The sequence below is a fragment of the Acomys russatus genome, chromosome 27, assembly GCF_903995435.1.
Source record: "Acomys russatus chromosome 27, mAcoRus1.1, whole genome shotgun sequence".
NCBI lineage: Eukaryota > Metazoa > Chordata > Mammalia > Rodentia > Muridae > Acomys > Acomys russatus.
The window spans coordinates 5,709,310-5,725,033 of record NC_067163.1 but is presented as its reverse complement, the minus strand read 5'-3'; the positions used below and the strand labels follow the sequence as shown (position 1 = coordinate 5,725,033).

The window sequence follows — 15,724 nt, the reverse complement described above, 5'->3', positions numbered from 1 at the left end:
TAACCATCTCTCCAGCCCCGCGTTAGGGTAGGTTTAACACCTAAAATGAGCACTTCCTTCTTGAGGCCGAGCCCCAGTGAGGCATGTGCCACCATCCTGTCTGCAGGGGCGGCCATGATGGGTCTTGCAGGGATCCTCCCGGTGCACTGATGTCCTTGTCTGACTTTGTGCAGATGAATGTGTCGCCTGCTTCTCTCGCCAGGCTTTTCGAAGAGGAATTTAAACAAGACATGGCGGCCCTGAAGGTAAGCAGCGAAGGGTGTGGTGGCTGACCTACGTGCCCGAGTCCAGGCCCTGTGGTGTCAAGACTGAAGAAAGGGCACAGAGCCAGTGCTGCAGAGTGTACCCTGGGCAGGCTCAGTGGAGGGAGCTGGGTTCTTCTCCTGAAGGAGGCCATGTGTGTACCAGTGATTTGTCTAACATTCCTATGAGAGTCAGGCACATTCCTGGCACTGAGGGCTGGCTGTCCAGCTCCTTATTGCCCATGTACCACACACACACACACCACACCACACACACACACACACACACACACACACACACACAGAGCCCTAACCTTGTCCGGTGAGAGTTGGTAAGGACACCACACAGGAAAAGCCAGTTGGGTCACTGGGGCATCATGGCCATCATGATCTGGGACTCAGGCTGGCGGCCGCCCTGTCAGTCACGCTGAGTCTGCTCATGGCTCCTGTGGGCTTGGAAGTCACCTGTGCCGCTTGGTCTCCGCTTCTTTCCAGGTGCTGCCACCGACAGTGTACCTGAGAGTCACTGAGAACATCCCACAGATCATTTCGTTCATTGAAGGCATCATTGCTCACGGCCACGCTTACTCCACAGCCAAAGGTAGCTCGTGAAAGTTAAAACTAATTGTTGGGGGACACTGATGGAGGTCTGAGACGCAGGCTGTGTCTGGGCAGGCGTGTGCGGACACTCTGCTGACTGTGTTGATGTGGCCTTGGTGCTGAGACTGCAACACTGTCCAGCTCAGTTTTTAAATTTTTATTTATTTGTGTGTGTGTGTGTGTGTGTGTGTGTGTGTGTGTGCGCGCGCGCGTGTGCGCGTGTGCATGTGTGTGGGTGCTTGTGAAGGCCAGAAGAGGGAGTCGGATCCCCGGGCCTGTAGTTACAGGCAATTGTGAGCTGCCCAATGTGGGTGTTGGGAACCTGGGGCCTTTGCAAGAGCAGCAAGCGCTCTTCTTTTTTTTTTTTTCTTTTGTTGGTTTTTCAAGACAGAGTCTCTCTGTGTAGCCCCCGCTGTCCTGAACACACTTTGAAGATCAGGTTGGCCTAGAACTCACAGAGATCCGCCTGCCTTTGCCTCCAGAGTGCTGGGATTAAAGGAGTGCCCGCCATGCCGTTCCACCCCACCCCACGTCGCAGCAAACAGTCTTAACTGCTGATCTTTCCAGCCCCTCAAATCCATTCTTTCTACAGGATTTTATTTTATCATTTCAAATTATGTATCTCAGCATTAGGTGTGGGGTGTGTGTGTGTGTGTGTGTGTGTGTGTGTGTGTTGTATGCATGCATTCGCGTGCACGTGCGTGTGAGTGCAGTGCCCACAGGGACCACAGAGGGGCATCTGATGCCCTGGAGCTGGAGTTAGAGACAGCTGAGCTGCCCAGAGTGGGTGCTGGGACTTTGCAGGAGCTTTTGGTTCTACAGGCGCTCTCTAACTAACAATCTCTCTCCAGTTCCTTGGGTCCTTGCTTCAGCTTTTTCTATTTATTTATTTATTTTTGTTTTTTGCTTCAGCTTTTTCTTACAGCTGCAGAACACAGACAAGCTAGTCCTGACCTACTGTGGAGTCTGGGTGGTAGCTGTACAGATGATTACTGCCGTCTTATATCGTGTGTGTGTGTGTGTGTGTGTGTGTGTGTGTGTGTGTGTGTGTGTGTGATAACCATGTGTGTGCACAGGGACCTGTGCCTACACACACACATGCATTGGGATGTCAGAGGAGGATGTCAAGTGTCTTTCTCTACCGCTCTCCACCCCATTTTATGCATGCATGTGTGCTGTGATGGAGGTATGTTATGTACGCATGTAATGTAGATATGTTAGATGCTATGAAGGCAATGTGTTCAGCCTAACCCAGACGAGCAGCTAGCAGGAGTCTATGCAGTCTTCAGTCTGCAGAGACATTTAGCCAGATCCCAGGTGTCTCAGTCAGGGTTTCTATTGCTGCAGTGAAACACGGAGGCCAGAAAGCTAGCTGGGAGGAGAGGTTTGTCGGCTTTTACTTCCACAGCACAGCTCATCACTGAAGGAAGTCAGGGCAGGAACTCAAGCAGGGCAGGAACCTGGAGGCAGGAGCTGATGCAAAGGCCATGGAGGGTGCTGCTTACTGGCTTACTCCTCAGGCCTTGCTCACTCTGTTTTCTTATGGAACCCAGGACACCATCCTGGACAGAGATGGCACCACCCACCGTGGGCTGGGCCCTCCCCCATCAATCACTAATTACGAAAATGCCCTACAGCTGGATCTCATGGAGGCACTTTCTCAACCGAGGCGCCCTCCTTTCAGATACCTCTAGCTGTGTGTCAAGTTGACATAAGACTAGCCAGCACACCAGGTAAAGACAAGCTTTCTTGGTTTTAAGCAGTTCCTACATTTAAAGCTGGTCACCTGCCCTCTCGTTGGTGGTCATCACACTGGGAGAACTGTGGACGCTGCCTCCACCTCCTGCACACAGTGGCCTGGCCACCGAGGTGCCTGCTGTGTGGCCGTTGCTACAGCAGCCTCACCTGCCGCCTGGCAGCTCCTCACCCGACTCTCCCTCCAGGAAACAGTTTTTTGAGACAGACTGACTCCCGGAAAGCGGCTTGCTCTCCTTCTACATGTATGTAATACGTGGAGAAGCAAGAGAAACAGTGCCCTGGTTCTCACACAAGTGACGAAGGGTGTATGTGGCTAGGAGCTGACCACACAGCTGAAAGGATTCCTCTTGGCATGGGCGCTGCATCGTTTCGGTGTAGGCACTGAGCTATCAGACTGCAAAACCAACTTAGCAGCAGTGACACCCAAAGTCCATGCCCCGGGTGATCCTCATGTCCCTTCGGAAGCCACCCAGCATTTGTTCATCCAGACTTCAGACACCAGATCACAGAACAAGAACCATGCTTGAACCCCCCATGGTAGCCTCTGCTGCCTTTCACCCTGCTTTTTGATTTATTTATTTTTTTTACTTTTTGGTTTTTTCAAGACAAGGTTTCTCTATGTTATCTTGGTTGTCCTGGACTCACTTTGTAGACCAGGCTGGCCTCAAACTCACAGTGATCCACCTGCCTCTGCCTCCCGAGTGCTGGGATTAAAGGTCACCCTGCTTTTTGAGAGAGTCGCTCCCTGACCTTGAACTCACAGTTACAGCAGGCTGGCTGGCTAGCTGGTCAGTGAGCTCCCAGGGTGTGCCTGTCTTCAGCCACTCTCCGCCCCCCCAGCATGGGGGTTACAGGCATGCGGAGACACACCTGGCCTTTATGTGGGTGCTTGGGATGTGAACACACAGGTGCTTTCACAGTAAGCACTCGTACCATTGGGCCCCTGGAGACTGTTGGGCCTAGCCCTGGGCTGTTCATCTCCAAGCGCGCCTTGTGTCTTAGTCAGTGTTCTGTTGCTGTGAAGCGACCCATGGCCACGGCAGCTCTTATAAAGGAAAGCTTTTAACTGGGGCTGGCTTACAGTTCAGAAGTTTAGTCCATTATCCTCATGGTGGGAGACATGGCAGCACACAGGCAGCTGGTGCTGGAGAAGGAGTTGAGAGCGGTACATCTGGATGGCCAGGCAGCAGGAAGAGGGAGTGAGCCACTGGGCCTGGCTTGAGCTTCTGAAACCTCAAAGTCGGGGTTGGGGTTGGGGTTGGGGGTGGGGTGGAGGGCAGTGACACACTTCCTCCAGCAAGGCCACATCTCCTAATGGGCTCCTCCCTGGGAGCCTGTGGGGCCATTTTTTAAAAAAAGATTTATTTATTTATTATTTTGTATACAGTGCTCTGGCTGCATGTACACCTGCAGGCCAGAAGAGGGCATCAGATCTCATTATAGATGGCTCTGCGCCATCATGTGGTTGCTGGGAATTGAACTCAGGACCTCTGGAGGAGCAGTCAGTGCCCTTAACCTCTGAGCCATCTCTCCAGCCCCCTGTGGGGCCATTTTCACTCAGACCAGCTCACACTGTAAGCCACCAGAGCAGAGTTCACAGCCCTCATCACTGTTCCTGAGCTCCTGTGCTGCTGCAAGGCCTGGCACAGGTCCCTCCTGGTGGCCTCCTGCCGGCATAATGGAGTTAAGTCTCATTAGTGGTTATGCCTTTTTAGAACCTCTGAGCCAGCCGCCCCACTCCTTCCTGTGACTCACTTGAGTCCCAGTCTTGTTGGCATACCCTCTTCCCACTTTGTCTTTGCTTACAGCTTGTTTCACCGTGTCTGTCTCTGGCAGTTTATGCTTGGCTGTTCCTATGATCACACACTGATCTCAGCCATACCTTCCCTTCCTTTCCCTGGCTTTTTTCATTTTTCTTTTTCTTTTGAGATCTGGTCTTATGTGTCCCAGGCTAGTTGTCAGCTTCTGTAGCTGAAGATGACCTTGAATACTGATCCTCCTGCCTCACCTCCCGAATCCTGGAGTTACAGGGGTGTCCACCATAGCTGACCCATGCAGAACCGGAGCTTTGCCTGTGCTTGGAGAGCCCCGCCCTGTCCCATAAACCCTCCCAAAAATGAACGTCCTGTGGCGTCCTCAGTGGTCCACCGTGGCAGAAGGCAGCACTTCCGCCTCTGCTTTGATGTCTCCACTTCTGTTTGGCTGGGTTTGGCCGTGTGTAATCTCATCTTTTCCCTCCTCCAACCGCAGTTCTTTTGTTTTTACTCAATAGCTTGTTGCTCCTGCCAGGAACAAAAGAGTTGTGCTAGTCACAGGTAAAGGGCCAAGTATGGAGCCAGGTCCTCCGTTGGGCACAGGTCCTCTCGAGCCCCATCTCACAGTGAAGGAATTTGATTCCAAAGAAGCACTTTTGAAAAGACTGAGGTGCCGTCTCGGCTTGTTCCAGTGCATGGTAATCGTCTCAGGGTAGAGAGTGTTCTACCGGGAGAACCACAGTGTTTCCTCGGCTGCTGTCTTCCGGGAGTGAGTGCTGTCTGCACCTGAGAGCGTGCGTGTGTGACCAGGGCACTACCAGGACAGGTTGACATGCTGCCTGGTTGGCTGGCTTTGTTTTCTAAGTCACCCTACCTTCTCCCCCTGCCTGCAGAAACCACTGTCTCCCTGAGATCTTGGACTGTGGTGAAGGCACTTCGGGGTGCTTGTGTCTGCCAGGCACAGAGCTGCCTTGGAGTTAAAACAATGTGTTTTGATGGCCAGAGGTGCCTGGAAAGATGTGAATCAGTAAGTAGCTAGGCTGATAAAGAGTGGGAAGGCGCAACATTGTATGGTGGAGAATCACCCTCCCTCCATACGCTGTCTGACAGTCAGGGTGATGGTCTTCAGGTGATACAGGGAGCTCGTCTGAGGTGCATGGCTTCTGTCAGCACACACTAGCAAGGGAGCATCGCCCTGGGTACGATGAAGGCTGGATGTGGAAGCTGGCGCCGGCTCCCTGGCCTGCCGGCTCCCTGCCTCTCCACCACCCAGGCCTGCCTGATCCCTGCATCTCTACCACCCAGGCCTGATCCCTGTGTCTGGATGTTCGCCCTGGTCTGCAGTGTCCTGGTAGAGGTTTTTTCATTTAGTCTGGAAAGGTGGATGGTCATAGGCATCAGCAGAGCAACCTGGAGGTGCAGTGTGCAGGCTGTGTTGCTGTAGAAGATGTCTGGGTAGAGTTAGTGTGTGTGTGTGTGTGTGTGTGTGTGTGTGTGTGTGTGTGGTGTTTGTGGGAGTGTGTATGGTGCATGCTTGTGTGTACTGGCTGGTTGTGTGTCAACTTGACACAAGCTAGAGTCATCAGAGGAAGGAGCCTCAGTCCAGGCAATTGCCTCCATGAGATCCAGCTGTAAGGCATTTTCTCAATTACTGATCAACAAGCCAGGGCCCAGCCCATCTGTGACCTGTGGGCCTGGATTCTGTACGAAAGCAGGCTGAGCAAGCCAGTAAGCAGCCGTCTTCCATGGCCTCTGCATCAGCGTCTGCCTCCAGGCTCCTGCCCTGCTGGAGTTCCTGCCCTGACTTTCTCCACTGATGGACTATGACCTGGAAGTGTAAGCAGAGTAAGCCCTTTCCTCCCCAACCTGCCTTTTGGTCATGGTGTTTCATCACAGCACTAGAAACCCTAAGACAGTGTGTGTGCACACGTGTGCTTATGTGCGTGAGGAAGCCTGAGGTGGACTGTGTCTTCCTCTTGACCTTGTGTTTGAGGCAGGATCTCTCACGATGATGCACTGGCTGCCCAGTGAGCTCCATGGATCTTCTTGTCCTCCTCCCAGCCTTGGGCTGGGGTTACCGGCACTCACACCCATGCCTGACTCTCTATGTGGGTGCTGGGGATTTGAACTCAGGTCTCCATGCTTGCATAGCACTTTACTGACTGAACTATATCTCCAGCCCCCAAAATGGGGTCTTCTTAAGTTAGTGTGCAACTAAAAGCTGAAGAGCTGAGTGTGGGGGTTTTTTTGTTTGTATTTTGCTCTGTTTCGTTTGCGAGAGGGTTTCTCTGTGTCATCCTATGGTTTTGTTTTGTCTTAATGATGGGGTCTCTGTGTAGTTCAGGGTGGCCTGGGACTTGTTTTCCTGGGATTATAGGCATATCCTGTAAGGCATCTTAACGCTCTCTTTCTTTCCTTCCTTCTTTCTCCCTACCTAAAAGGACTTGTCTCAACCTTTTGCAAAGAACTTTTTTGTTTGTTTTTTGAGACAAGGTTTCTCTGTGTAGCCTTGCCTGTCCTGGACTCACTTTGTAGACCAGGCTGGCCTCACATTCACAGGGATCCACCTGCCTCTGCCTCCCTGAGTGCTGGGATTACAGGTGTGCAAAGAATTCTTAACTTGTGTTTTCACCTTTGCACCTGCTGTTCTTGTGCCAGGCAATGTTAATGAAGCAGTGTTGCTCTTTTTATTTCTGGCCTGACAGTGGCTGAGTACCCTCTTCTGTGCTGAACTGTAACTGCTGTTAGACTTTAGACATTACCAGTGTGGTGGCCTTGGGTGGGGAAATGCTAAACACACAACTGTCTCTGTCAAACAGGCAGCGTCTACTTCGATCTGCACGCACGAGGGGACAAGTATGGCAAGCTGGTCAACGTGGTTCCCGGTGCAGCTGCCGAGCCAGGTGGGTGACGGTGTGTGTCCCTGTGAGCCTCAGTCTGAGTGTGGGGTTCTGAGAGTAAGATCGAACTGGAGAGACTGGGGCTGACTCGGGGTCCTTAACCCTGCTGTGGGGTTAATCCATTTTCATGAACAGGTGAGACTTGCAGAGGAAAGTTTGAATGCAAGTTCTGCACCCTGTGCCTCAGTCCCGCTCTGTCCTCAGCTGTGCTGTTTGCTCCCTCTCCTTCCTTCTGGAATTTCTTTGCATGGGACAACATGCACACATGTGGCCTCTCCAGTGCTTGCTGGTGCACACTCGGTTCCCAGTGTAAGGCAGTCCATTCCTGTGCTGTTTGTGCTTCAATAATTGGTTAGATTGAAGTCATTTTTCTGGAGAATAAATAATAAACATTCTATTTAGTGACCAAAAACAAGGAAATATTGATGTCAGGCAAATGGATGGAACTAGAAATGATCATTCTGAGTGAGGTAACCCAGACCCACAAAGACACGCATGGTATATACTCACTTATAAGTGGATATTAGCCCAACATAGATGTCCTCTGAGAGACCCCACCCAGTGGGGGATCAGGACAGATACTGGGACTTGCAGCTGAACTCTGGGCGAAGAGTTGGGGGGTGGAAAGATGGGGTTCTGGGTGTTGTCAGGAGATGCACTGAGAGACTGTCAAGCTAGTGGCTCTGGACCCGGGGGGCCCGCACAAACTGATGTACCAACTAAGGACATTGCAAGCAGAGAACTGAGACCCCTGTTCAGACAAAGCTGATGGACAGCTCATTCTCCATGTGGGGAGGGAGGGTAGAGATTGGGGGACTGCCTTGGACAGGAACTTTGGTGACAGTGATTTGAACACTGCCCCTTGGCGGAGGGTCCCTGTGGGAATACCGAGGAAAGGGATGCAGGCTATGCAGATGAGACCTGATAGGCTATGGGGAGGAAGACCCCACCTGTCAGAGGGCAGAAGAGGGAGGGAGGGTGGGAACAGGAAGATAGGAGGGAGGGCATTACAATCGGGATGTAATGTGAATAAAATATAATAATAAAAAAAAATAATAAACATGTAGAGCTGAATTTAAACTCCTAAGGATGGCGGGTTTGACAGCACGTGCCTTTAATTACTGCTGTAAGTCATGACCTGCAGGTGCTTTGTATCCCCAAATCTTCTAGAGCGTTTTGTTTCTCCTGTATTCCTCCCCGAGTGTCTCCTCCTGCTGAAGAACCATTTCCGGTTCCTTTGCTCAGCGGGATTTGCTGGCTGGGTTGCCATGGCTTTCTCCCTATGTCCGTGCTTCTTAATTGGTAATTACCTTACAGGCTTAGCCCAACTTCCAGCATCTGTGGGTCGAGAATGTGGATAATACACTCATCCCGGGGTAGATTTTAATCTTTGTAAGTTTTTTGTTTTTTATAATTTATTCACATTACATCCTGATTGTTACTCCCTTGCTTGATACCCTCCCCAGTTTTTAATTTCTTAAGTTTATTTTTGAGACTGGCTTTCACTGTGTAGCTCCTGCTGTCCTGGAACTTGCTCTGCAGACCAGGCTGTCCTCAGACTCAGAGTGAGGCCAATATCTGGGAGTAAAAGCATGCACTGCTCTGCCTAGCTAAACCTAATTTTTAATGGCCTTGTTTACTTGGCCCTCAGAAATGATATGTTGTTACTTTTAGGCAATCAATAGCTTCCTTTTGTGCCTCACACCCCCAGAAGAGCATTCTGGGATGCCCAATCCCTATGGACTATGGTTTAAGGCAGGCTTGGGTTGAGCCTTTCAGGAAGGCAACTTTGGGAGAATGGCAAAGTTCTGGCAGAAGCAAGCCAGTTTTGTTGATTTGTATTTGGTTGTGGGGGAAGAGTCTCAGCCTGAAACCTGCTGTACAGCAGAGACAACCTCAGATCCTCTGTCCCCCATGGGCTAGAGATGCAGATGTTTGCCACAGGGCGCAGCTTTGGATTTTATGTTTTCAGGCTTTGGATTTGTTTTCAGTGCCACTTGGGGTTTGCAGCCCACCAGAGGAGAAGGTTCAGAATGCGTGCTTGACCTCTTCTGGAGGACTCAGCCCATCATCCCTAAGAGCAGTCCAAACACCACAGGAGTGAGCTGTGTCACTCTCATATATTGTTGGTTAGTGTGCCCCTTGGTGTGGATGTCCTGTGCATTTTGATAACTGCTTCATGCCGCGTTCCCACGCCACACAATGGCATGCAGTGGTTTCCCAGCCCTGAGACCATCTATGCTCAGTGCTTCTCGGGTCTCTGCTTCCTCACCCTAGTGACCGTTTCACTATCAGTAACTTTGTTTCTTCAGAGTGTTGCAAAATTGTACACATTGAGCATAAGCCTTTTAGGTCGACTTCTTTCTGATTTTAATAGGCTTTTGTGCTTTGCTTTTGGAGACGGTCTTGTTTGATACTATGTAGCCCAGCGTGGCCTTGGTCTTGAAGAAGTCTTCTTTCCTTGCCTCCTGAGGGCTGGGGTTAGAGGCACCATGGCCATGCCGGGCTGGTGATATGCTTTCAAGCTTTCCAGGCCTTGGCTTGCTTGGCTACTTGGCTCTCACAGATACTGAATAATGGATGCTCGGTCGTCTGTGTGCTGGAGTTACTCAGTCCATCCACATATGAAGCCCGTCTTGACTGCGTTCATGTTTAGGCAGTTAGGGATTAGGCGTCCATGTGCAGGATTGTGTGTGAATGTTTTCAGCATCTTGGGTAAACACCGAGGAGCACGATGGCTGTGTCACATGGAAGACCTGTTTGGTTTTGTGGCAGCACCACCCCACATCTCCAGCAATAAGGGATAGTGCTTACCCCCTCCCCTCCCCGCCTCTCACTGCAGCTTTGTTGGACACTGTGAGTAAAGGTTCGAAATTGGGGATTGGTGTTTAGCAAAGCAAAGGCACTAAGCCCTCTGGCACCATGGCAGGCTCTATCGCACTGCCTGGTGTATCAGTTCAGAGCGAGGAGTGTCACTTTCTTCAAGTTTGGGATTGTAGCAGTGACTCTACAGGAAGTGGACCCTGCTTGTGACTTCTCCTAGGTTGAGGCCCTGTGGTCACCTCTGTGAGGTGCTTGTGTTACGTGTTTGCATCACCCCTGTACCCCTCCCTTGTATGAGCGCTTGCCTTCCCTCCGCTCCATCCTAAGCATCTGCTCGACCCTGACTCTGGGCTTGTCTCCAGGAGCTTTGTATTCTCGGGTCTTCTCTATTGTTTCTCCCGTCCCCCGCCCCCACCCCCCACTGGACATGTCCCCTGCCATTCTTCTGTCCCTGTCCCCGTCTATTCAGTGGCGTTTGCTGCAGTGTTGCACGGCTTTCCCTCCCGCCACACACTTCCTATAGATTGGTGATTTAGTGTACGGGCCCAGGACAGCTCCAGGTATCTGCAGATGTGGGTAAAATGCACTCATCACCAAAAGACCCAGAAGGCCTCGGTGTCGCTTTTTAATGTTCCTCTCGCCAGCAGCATATAGTCTTGATCGCAAAGGGGTTCTGTGACAATGGTATTGTCCCTCTGTAATTTTCTTGTTTGCTTGCTGGAGTACTTTACAAAAACAGGCTGTTACTTGGGTACTTCTTAGCACAGTTTCTATGGCAACAGTGGAGCGTGAGGGAAGGGCTAGAGAGATGGCTCAGTGGTTAAAACTACTGGCCGCTCTACCAGGGGACTCCAGTTTGATTTCCAGCGCCCACATGGCACTCACAACTATCTGTAATTCCATTCCTAGGGTATCTTCTGGCCTCTGATGACACTGCATGCCTAGGGGCTTGGATCGGGTTCATTTTCAGTGTCAGGCAGCAGTTGGGACATTGTCAGACGCAGAGTGAGCAGGTAAAGGGAGGCTCTGGTTAGGGGTAAGGAAGCCCACACAGCAGCTTCACGGAGGAAAAGGCCTCTGCGTGACAGAGCTGGTGGCCAGCTTCTCCTTACTGGCGGCAGCAGTCGCGTCTTCCTTTCCTAGCTTTGTTGGTTTGAAGAAAGATGAGATGGCTGGGTAGCTGACAACAGCTGTGCTGCATGCCCTGGTGCAGCCCCAGACCTGTTGAGCCAGTCCATCAGCCAGTCAGCCAGTGCCTGCTGGCGGGAGACAAAAGCCTAGAAGACCTCTATTTTAAGCTGCCACGCTTGCTTTTGTCTCAGGTCTGAGAGGTGCAAAATGCCATCTTTAATTCCTCGCCCTGTCTGACTACTGATAAGAGGACTAACTCCTAGTCCCTCAGTCCATGCAGGCAAAACACCCATACACACAAAATATAAAGAGTTGGTTCCATTCAGTCATCCTCCGTCTTCTGAACTATTAGGAGCTCACTAATGGTCCAGGCTCGCAGCTCCCTACCGTAGCCGTGCGCTTGCTAACCCTTGAGTTGCCCTTCTGTCATGGGGCCATCACCAGGCTCTGTGTCTTTTAAACAGTTTGCCACTCTCCATCTGATGTGACTGGGCCCTTTGCTCATTGTAGGGTGGGCTCTGTTTGTGTTCTGGAAGCTCTGTGATTTGAAGAGAGTGTGCACTGAGCCCTTCATAGTCTCTCTTCTCCACATGGCTCAGCTGGCTGAGAACGTGTGTGCGTGTGTGTGTGTGTGTGTGTGTGTGTGTGTAGGAAGTGGGGTATCGCCAAGGCCCTGGTCATCAAAGCTGTCACTCAAGGTCTGGTGGGCCCTGTCTGCTCAGGTGCCGTTCACTTCGGGCACTGAGCTTGACAGGTGGCCACTGTCCTCTGTTGGCCCCGCAACCTGCATAGTTAGAAGCCTCCTTTGTATGCACCGTCCCGTCTCTTGGTTCCCTGTGTGTGTGATGACACGGGCAGCCTTGGGTTTTACCCAGCCTGTTGCCTGACTTGGATTTGTTTCCAGCAGTTTCTGCTTGGGGACATTCCTTGTGCTTTCAGGGGCCCTGCATTAACAGTGTCCTACCATAATCTTTGTCCACAGTGTGTCCTGGAGCCTGTGGACCATTTTTTCCTAACAGTGTTAGTCAGAGAAGCCTGACAGCGTCCATTCTCTTGTGCTGTGTGAGTGAGTCACCCTGCCTGCCTGGTGCCAGCCACTTTTCCTTTTTCTTTGAAATGTAGTCATTTAACAAGATCTAGACACACGAGGCACCACATCTGACTTCCAAATGAACCAGTGTGTACTGAGAAATCTCATCCGGAAATTCCCAGGGCTTGCACCCAAGCCTGAACCAGCCTCACAGGTAGTCAGGGTGTTCATGGGGCAGTCAGGGTGTTCAGGGTCAGTCAGGGTGTTCAAGGGGTAGGCAGGGTGTTTATGGGGGCAGTCAGGGGTTTCAGGGACAGTTAGGGGGCTCGGGGGGGGGCAGTCAGGGTATTCGAGGGGTAGGCAGGGTGTTCATGGGATAGGCAGGGTATTCACAGGGAAGTCAGGGTATTTATGGCGCAGTTAGGGGGTTCGGGGGCAGTCAGGAGGCTCGTGGGGCAGGCAGGGTATTTGGCAAAGCTGCATGAGTGGAGCCAGCCCCGGGTCAAACCTGAGATTTTAGGGCCTATAGGTAAACCATCTTGGGGTGGCCAGCTTGCTAGAACACCAGGCATGTTGCCCCCGCTCAGACAGACCTCTTACTTGGAATGGCCCTCTGCCCCTGCTGCCCTGTCCAGCTCCTATCTGTTCCTGCCGATTCTGCCCCACATCAATGTGCTGCAAACCCTCTGTTTTGCTCTGGGCCTCTCGTGTCAGCCCAGCCCCATTTGCTAGTCTGAGATTCCCAATGGCTCCCATTGTGCTCAGCATATCCATGGCATTATGGGGCGGAGGTCCACATTAGCCCGGTGACCTCATTCCTGTCGATGTGTGTCAGTAGGGACAGTAAACCCAGCGACAACGAGGAAACAGTGAGCTGACTATGTCTGGGTGGCATTTAATGGAGGGCAGAGTTAGTCTGGGGACTTGTCTGTTGAACCCAACAGCTTTGCGCAGTCCTTGCGGGGACTGACACATCCCTGCCCGCTTTTTCTTCTCCTGACTTTCATTGCCCTCTATCCTCATGTCTCTCTTTGATAACGACCTTTGCCCTCTGGAAGATTGCTGTCACTGTGAAGAAAGTCACTTGGGAACTTGGCCCCTCACACTTGCCTGAACAGAACTGGCCAGGCACTGGGCCCCGGTGTTCAGGCTCTGTGGCCAACTTCCTGGGTACTACTACCGTCTGCTCTGCCTGTTGACATGGAAGCATCAGTCCTGCTGGGGAAGGAAGATGCACAGTGGGGACACGCCATCATCGCTGCGGGGACATTGGTGGCGAGTGCTGCACTGTGGTTTCTCATTCAATAACCTGTCACCAGCAGTTGACTCTGACAAGCGGCACACCAGTGACTTCGCCTTGTGGAAGGCAGCCAAACCTCAGGAGGTGTTCTGGGCCTCGCCGTGGGGAGACGGACGGCCCGGTTGGCATATCGAGTGCTCCACCATGGCGAGGTAAGGCCCCAGCAGTTCCCAGGCCGCATATGTTCAAGCCAGGTGTGACAGGATGGCCTCACTGAGGGACAGAACAGTCACCAGGCTAGAGGGTAGCCACTGGGGCCATGAGGAGCAGTGCCCAGCCTTGCCCAGGGTGTGCCCAGCCTCCCTGTTCAGCATGGCCTCCTGCTAGCAGAAGAGGTGCCTGTCATACAACAGCAGGTCCCTCATGGTCCCTGGTGGTAGCTTAAGCCTGAGAGCATGTTAGTGCACCCTAGCTAGGCATGGCACCTCTGAAAAGCCACGTATGTGCCCATGTTCTGGCCAGCCCGCTCCTCCTGAGACCAGAATCTACCTCAGCCTTGGGAGTAGCCTCCATACTACCCTCCCTGCCCTCAGGCACCCCTGTGCTTCCCCGGGGTGCTCACAGCTCCAACAGTCGGCTCTCCCGCCCTCCCTGCCAGCCTGGTAGATTCATTGGGTAGCTGAGCAGAACTACATTTTTATGGCGTGAGGTGCTTCTGGGAGTGAGTGTGAGGTGTGGGCCGGCTATGGAGGCAGCTCACACATGCTTGCTTACACTCTGCCCTGCAGCGAGGTGTTTGGAAGCCAACTGGACATCCACACGGGCGGCGCAGACTTGGCTTTCCCACATCATGAAAACGAAATCGCACAGAGTGAAGTCTTCCACCAGTGTCAGCAGTGGGGAAATTACTTCCTACATTCTGGTAAGCCTGACCTGAGGCAAACACCTTTTCTGGTTGTGTCAACTCTGTCTATTGGAAATACATAGACCTGCTGGCAGGGCAGTAAGTTAGACTGAAATCATTGTTTGGGTTTCCATAGAGTACCTTTTCTTTCCTTCCTTCCTTTGCCAGTCTTGTATGTATGCAATGTATCTTGACCATACTGGTGACACCCACAGTCCAGTGGTGTTGGCTTAATCTTGTGTCAATCTTGCGCTGGTAACCACAGCTGCAGCAGGCTCTGAGTGCAACAGCCAGGTCCTATCCAGAAGACATTTCACAGCACCCCTCCCGTCTTCTGCCTCTTAGATCCTTCTTAGCCTTTTTTTCTGAGATGTTCCTTGAGTCTTCAGGGACTAAATTTAGGGCTGGGCTCACAGCAGTCACTTAGCCTCAGCACTTGGCCATTTGTGAGTCTGCGCTGACTGCTGCCCACTGCAGAAAGAGGTTTCCCTGGCCAATGCTGAGGGCAGCACTGACCCAGGAGTCTAAACACAAATGTTTAGAGAACAGTTTGGTGCCGAGTTGTTAACAAAATGACAGTAGCAGGCCTCCCGCTAGGGCCTGTGGCCTCCTGTGCCATGGGCTTTTGACCAGGTTAAAGCACTAGATAGGATTCCCTCAATCAGGAAGTGTGACCACGCCTTTAGTCCCAGCACTCAGGAGGCAGAGGCAGTCAGATCACTGTGAGTTCAAGGCCAGCCTGGTCTACAAAGTGAGTCCGGGACAGCCAGGGCTAACACAGAGAAACCCAGTCTTGAAAAACCAAAAAAAAAAAAAAAGAAACAAAACAAAACAAAACAAAAAAACCCCCAGAAAGTGGTCAGTTACTGCATCGGTTAAATGCAGTAAAGAGAGTCTCAGGCACCAAAAGGCAGTGATGCTGCAGAAAGGAAGGAAAATTCAGCACTCCCCCTGGATTGATCTGACTGAGAAAACTCCCATGTTTCACCTCCCCACTTCTCCCTGTGACTTCCACTTGTCTGTCCCTAGTTTGTGGTTTCTGGCTCATCTATAGTCTATGACGTGTGTCTGTCTGTGCCTACCCGAAGTCTCACTGTGAATCTGTGTCTTGGTTGTCTACCAAAGAGCTTTGCTCTGAATTTAAGGACTCACATGGAAAGGAGTGAGGGCTATGTTACAGAAATCCTTAACAGAGTTGTTTTTTAAACAAGGGAGTAAGTTTTGACTCCCACCAACCTCAGCTGACCCCAAAGCATGCAGTGCAGCAAACACACCGTCCTGGAGTTACATCCACGCACTTCTTTCCACAGCTATGGCGGTTGTTTGTAGACTAAGATCCCTT

General features: G+C 51.7%; 1 protein-coding gene across 2 annotated transcripts in view; it reads left to right on the top strand.

Annotated features, from left to right (window-relative positions):
* Cars2 (cysteinyl-tRNA synthetase 2, mitochondrial) overlaps positions 1–15,724 on the top strand; it is a 40,115-nt gene that overhangs the window by 8,543 nt on the left and 15,848 nt on the right. The window contains exons 4-8 of one of the 2 annotated variants that reach the window (XM_051169730.1): positions 174–245; positions 738–843; positions 7,174–7,257; positions 13,561–13,690; positions 14,267–14,400. In XM_051169730.1, the coding sequence (XP_051025687.1) occupies positions 174–245; positions 738–843; positions 7,174–7,257; positions 13,561–13,690; positions 14,267–14,400 (526 nt within the window). Of the gene's footprint in view, positions 1–173; positions 246–737; positions 844–7,173; positions 7,258–13,557; positions 13,691–14,266; positions 14,401–15,724 lie in introns of both variants that reach the window. The other variant, XM_051169729.1, reaches the window with a different exon arrangement.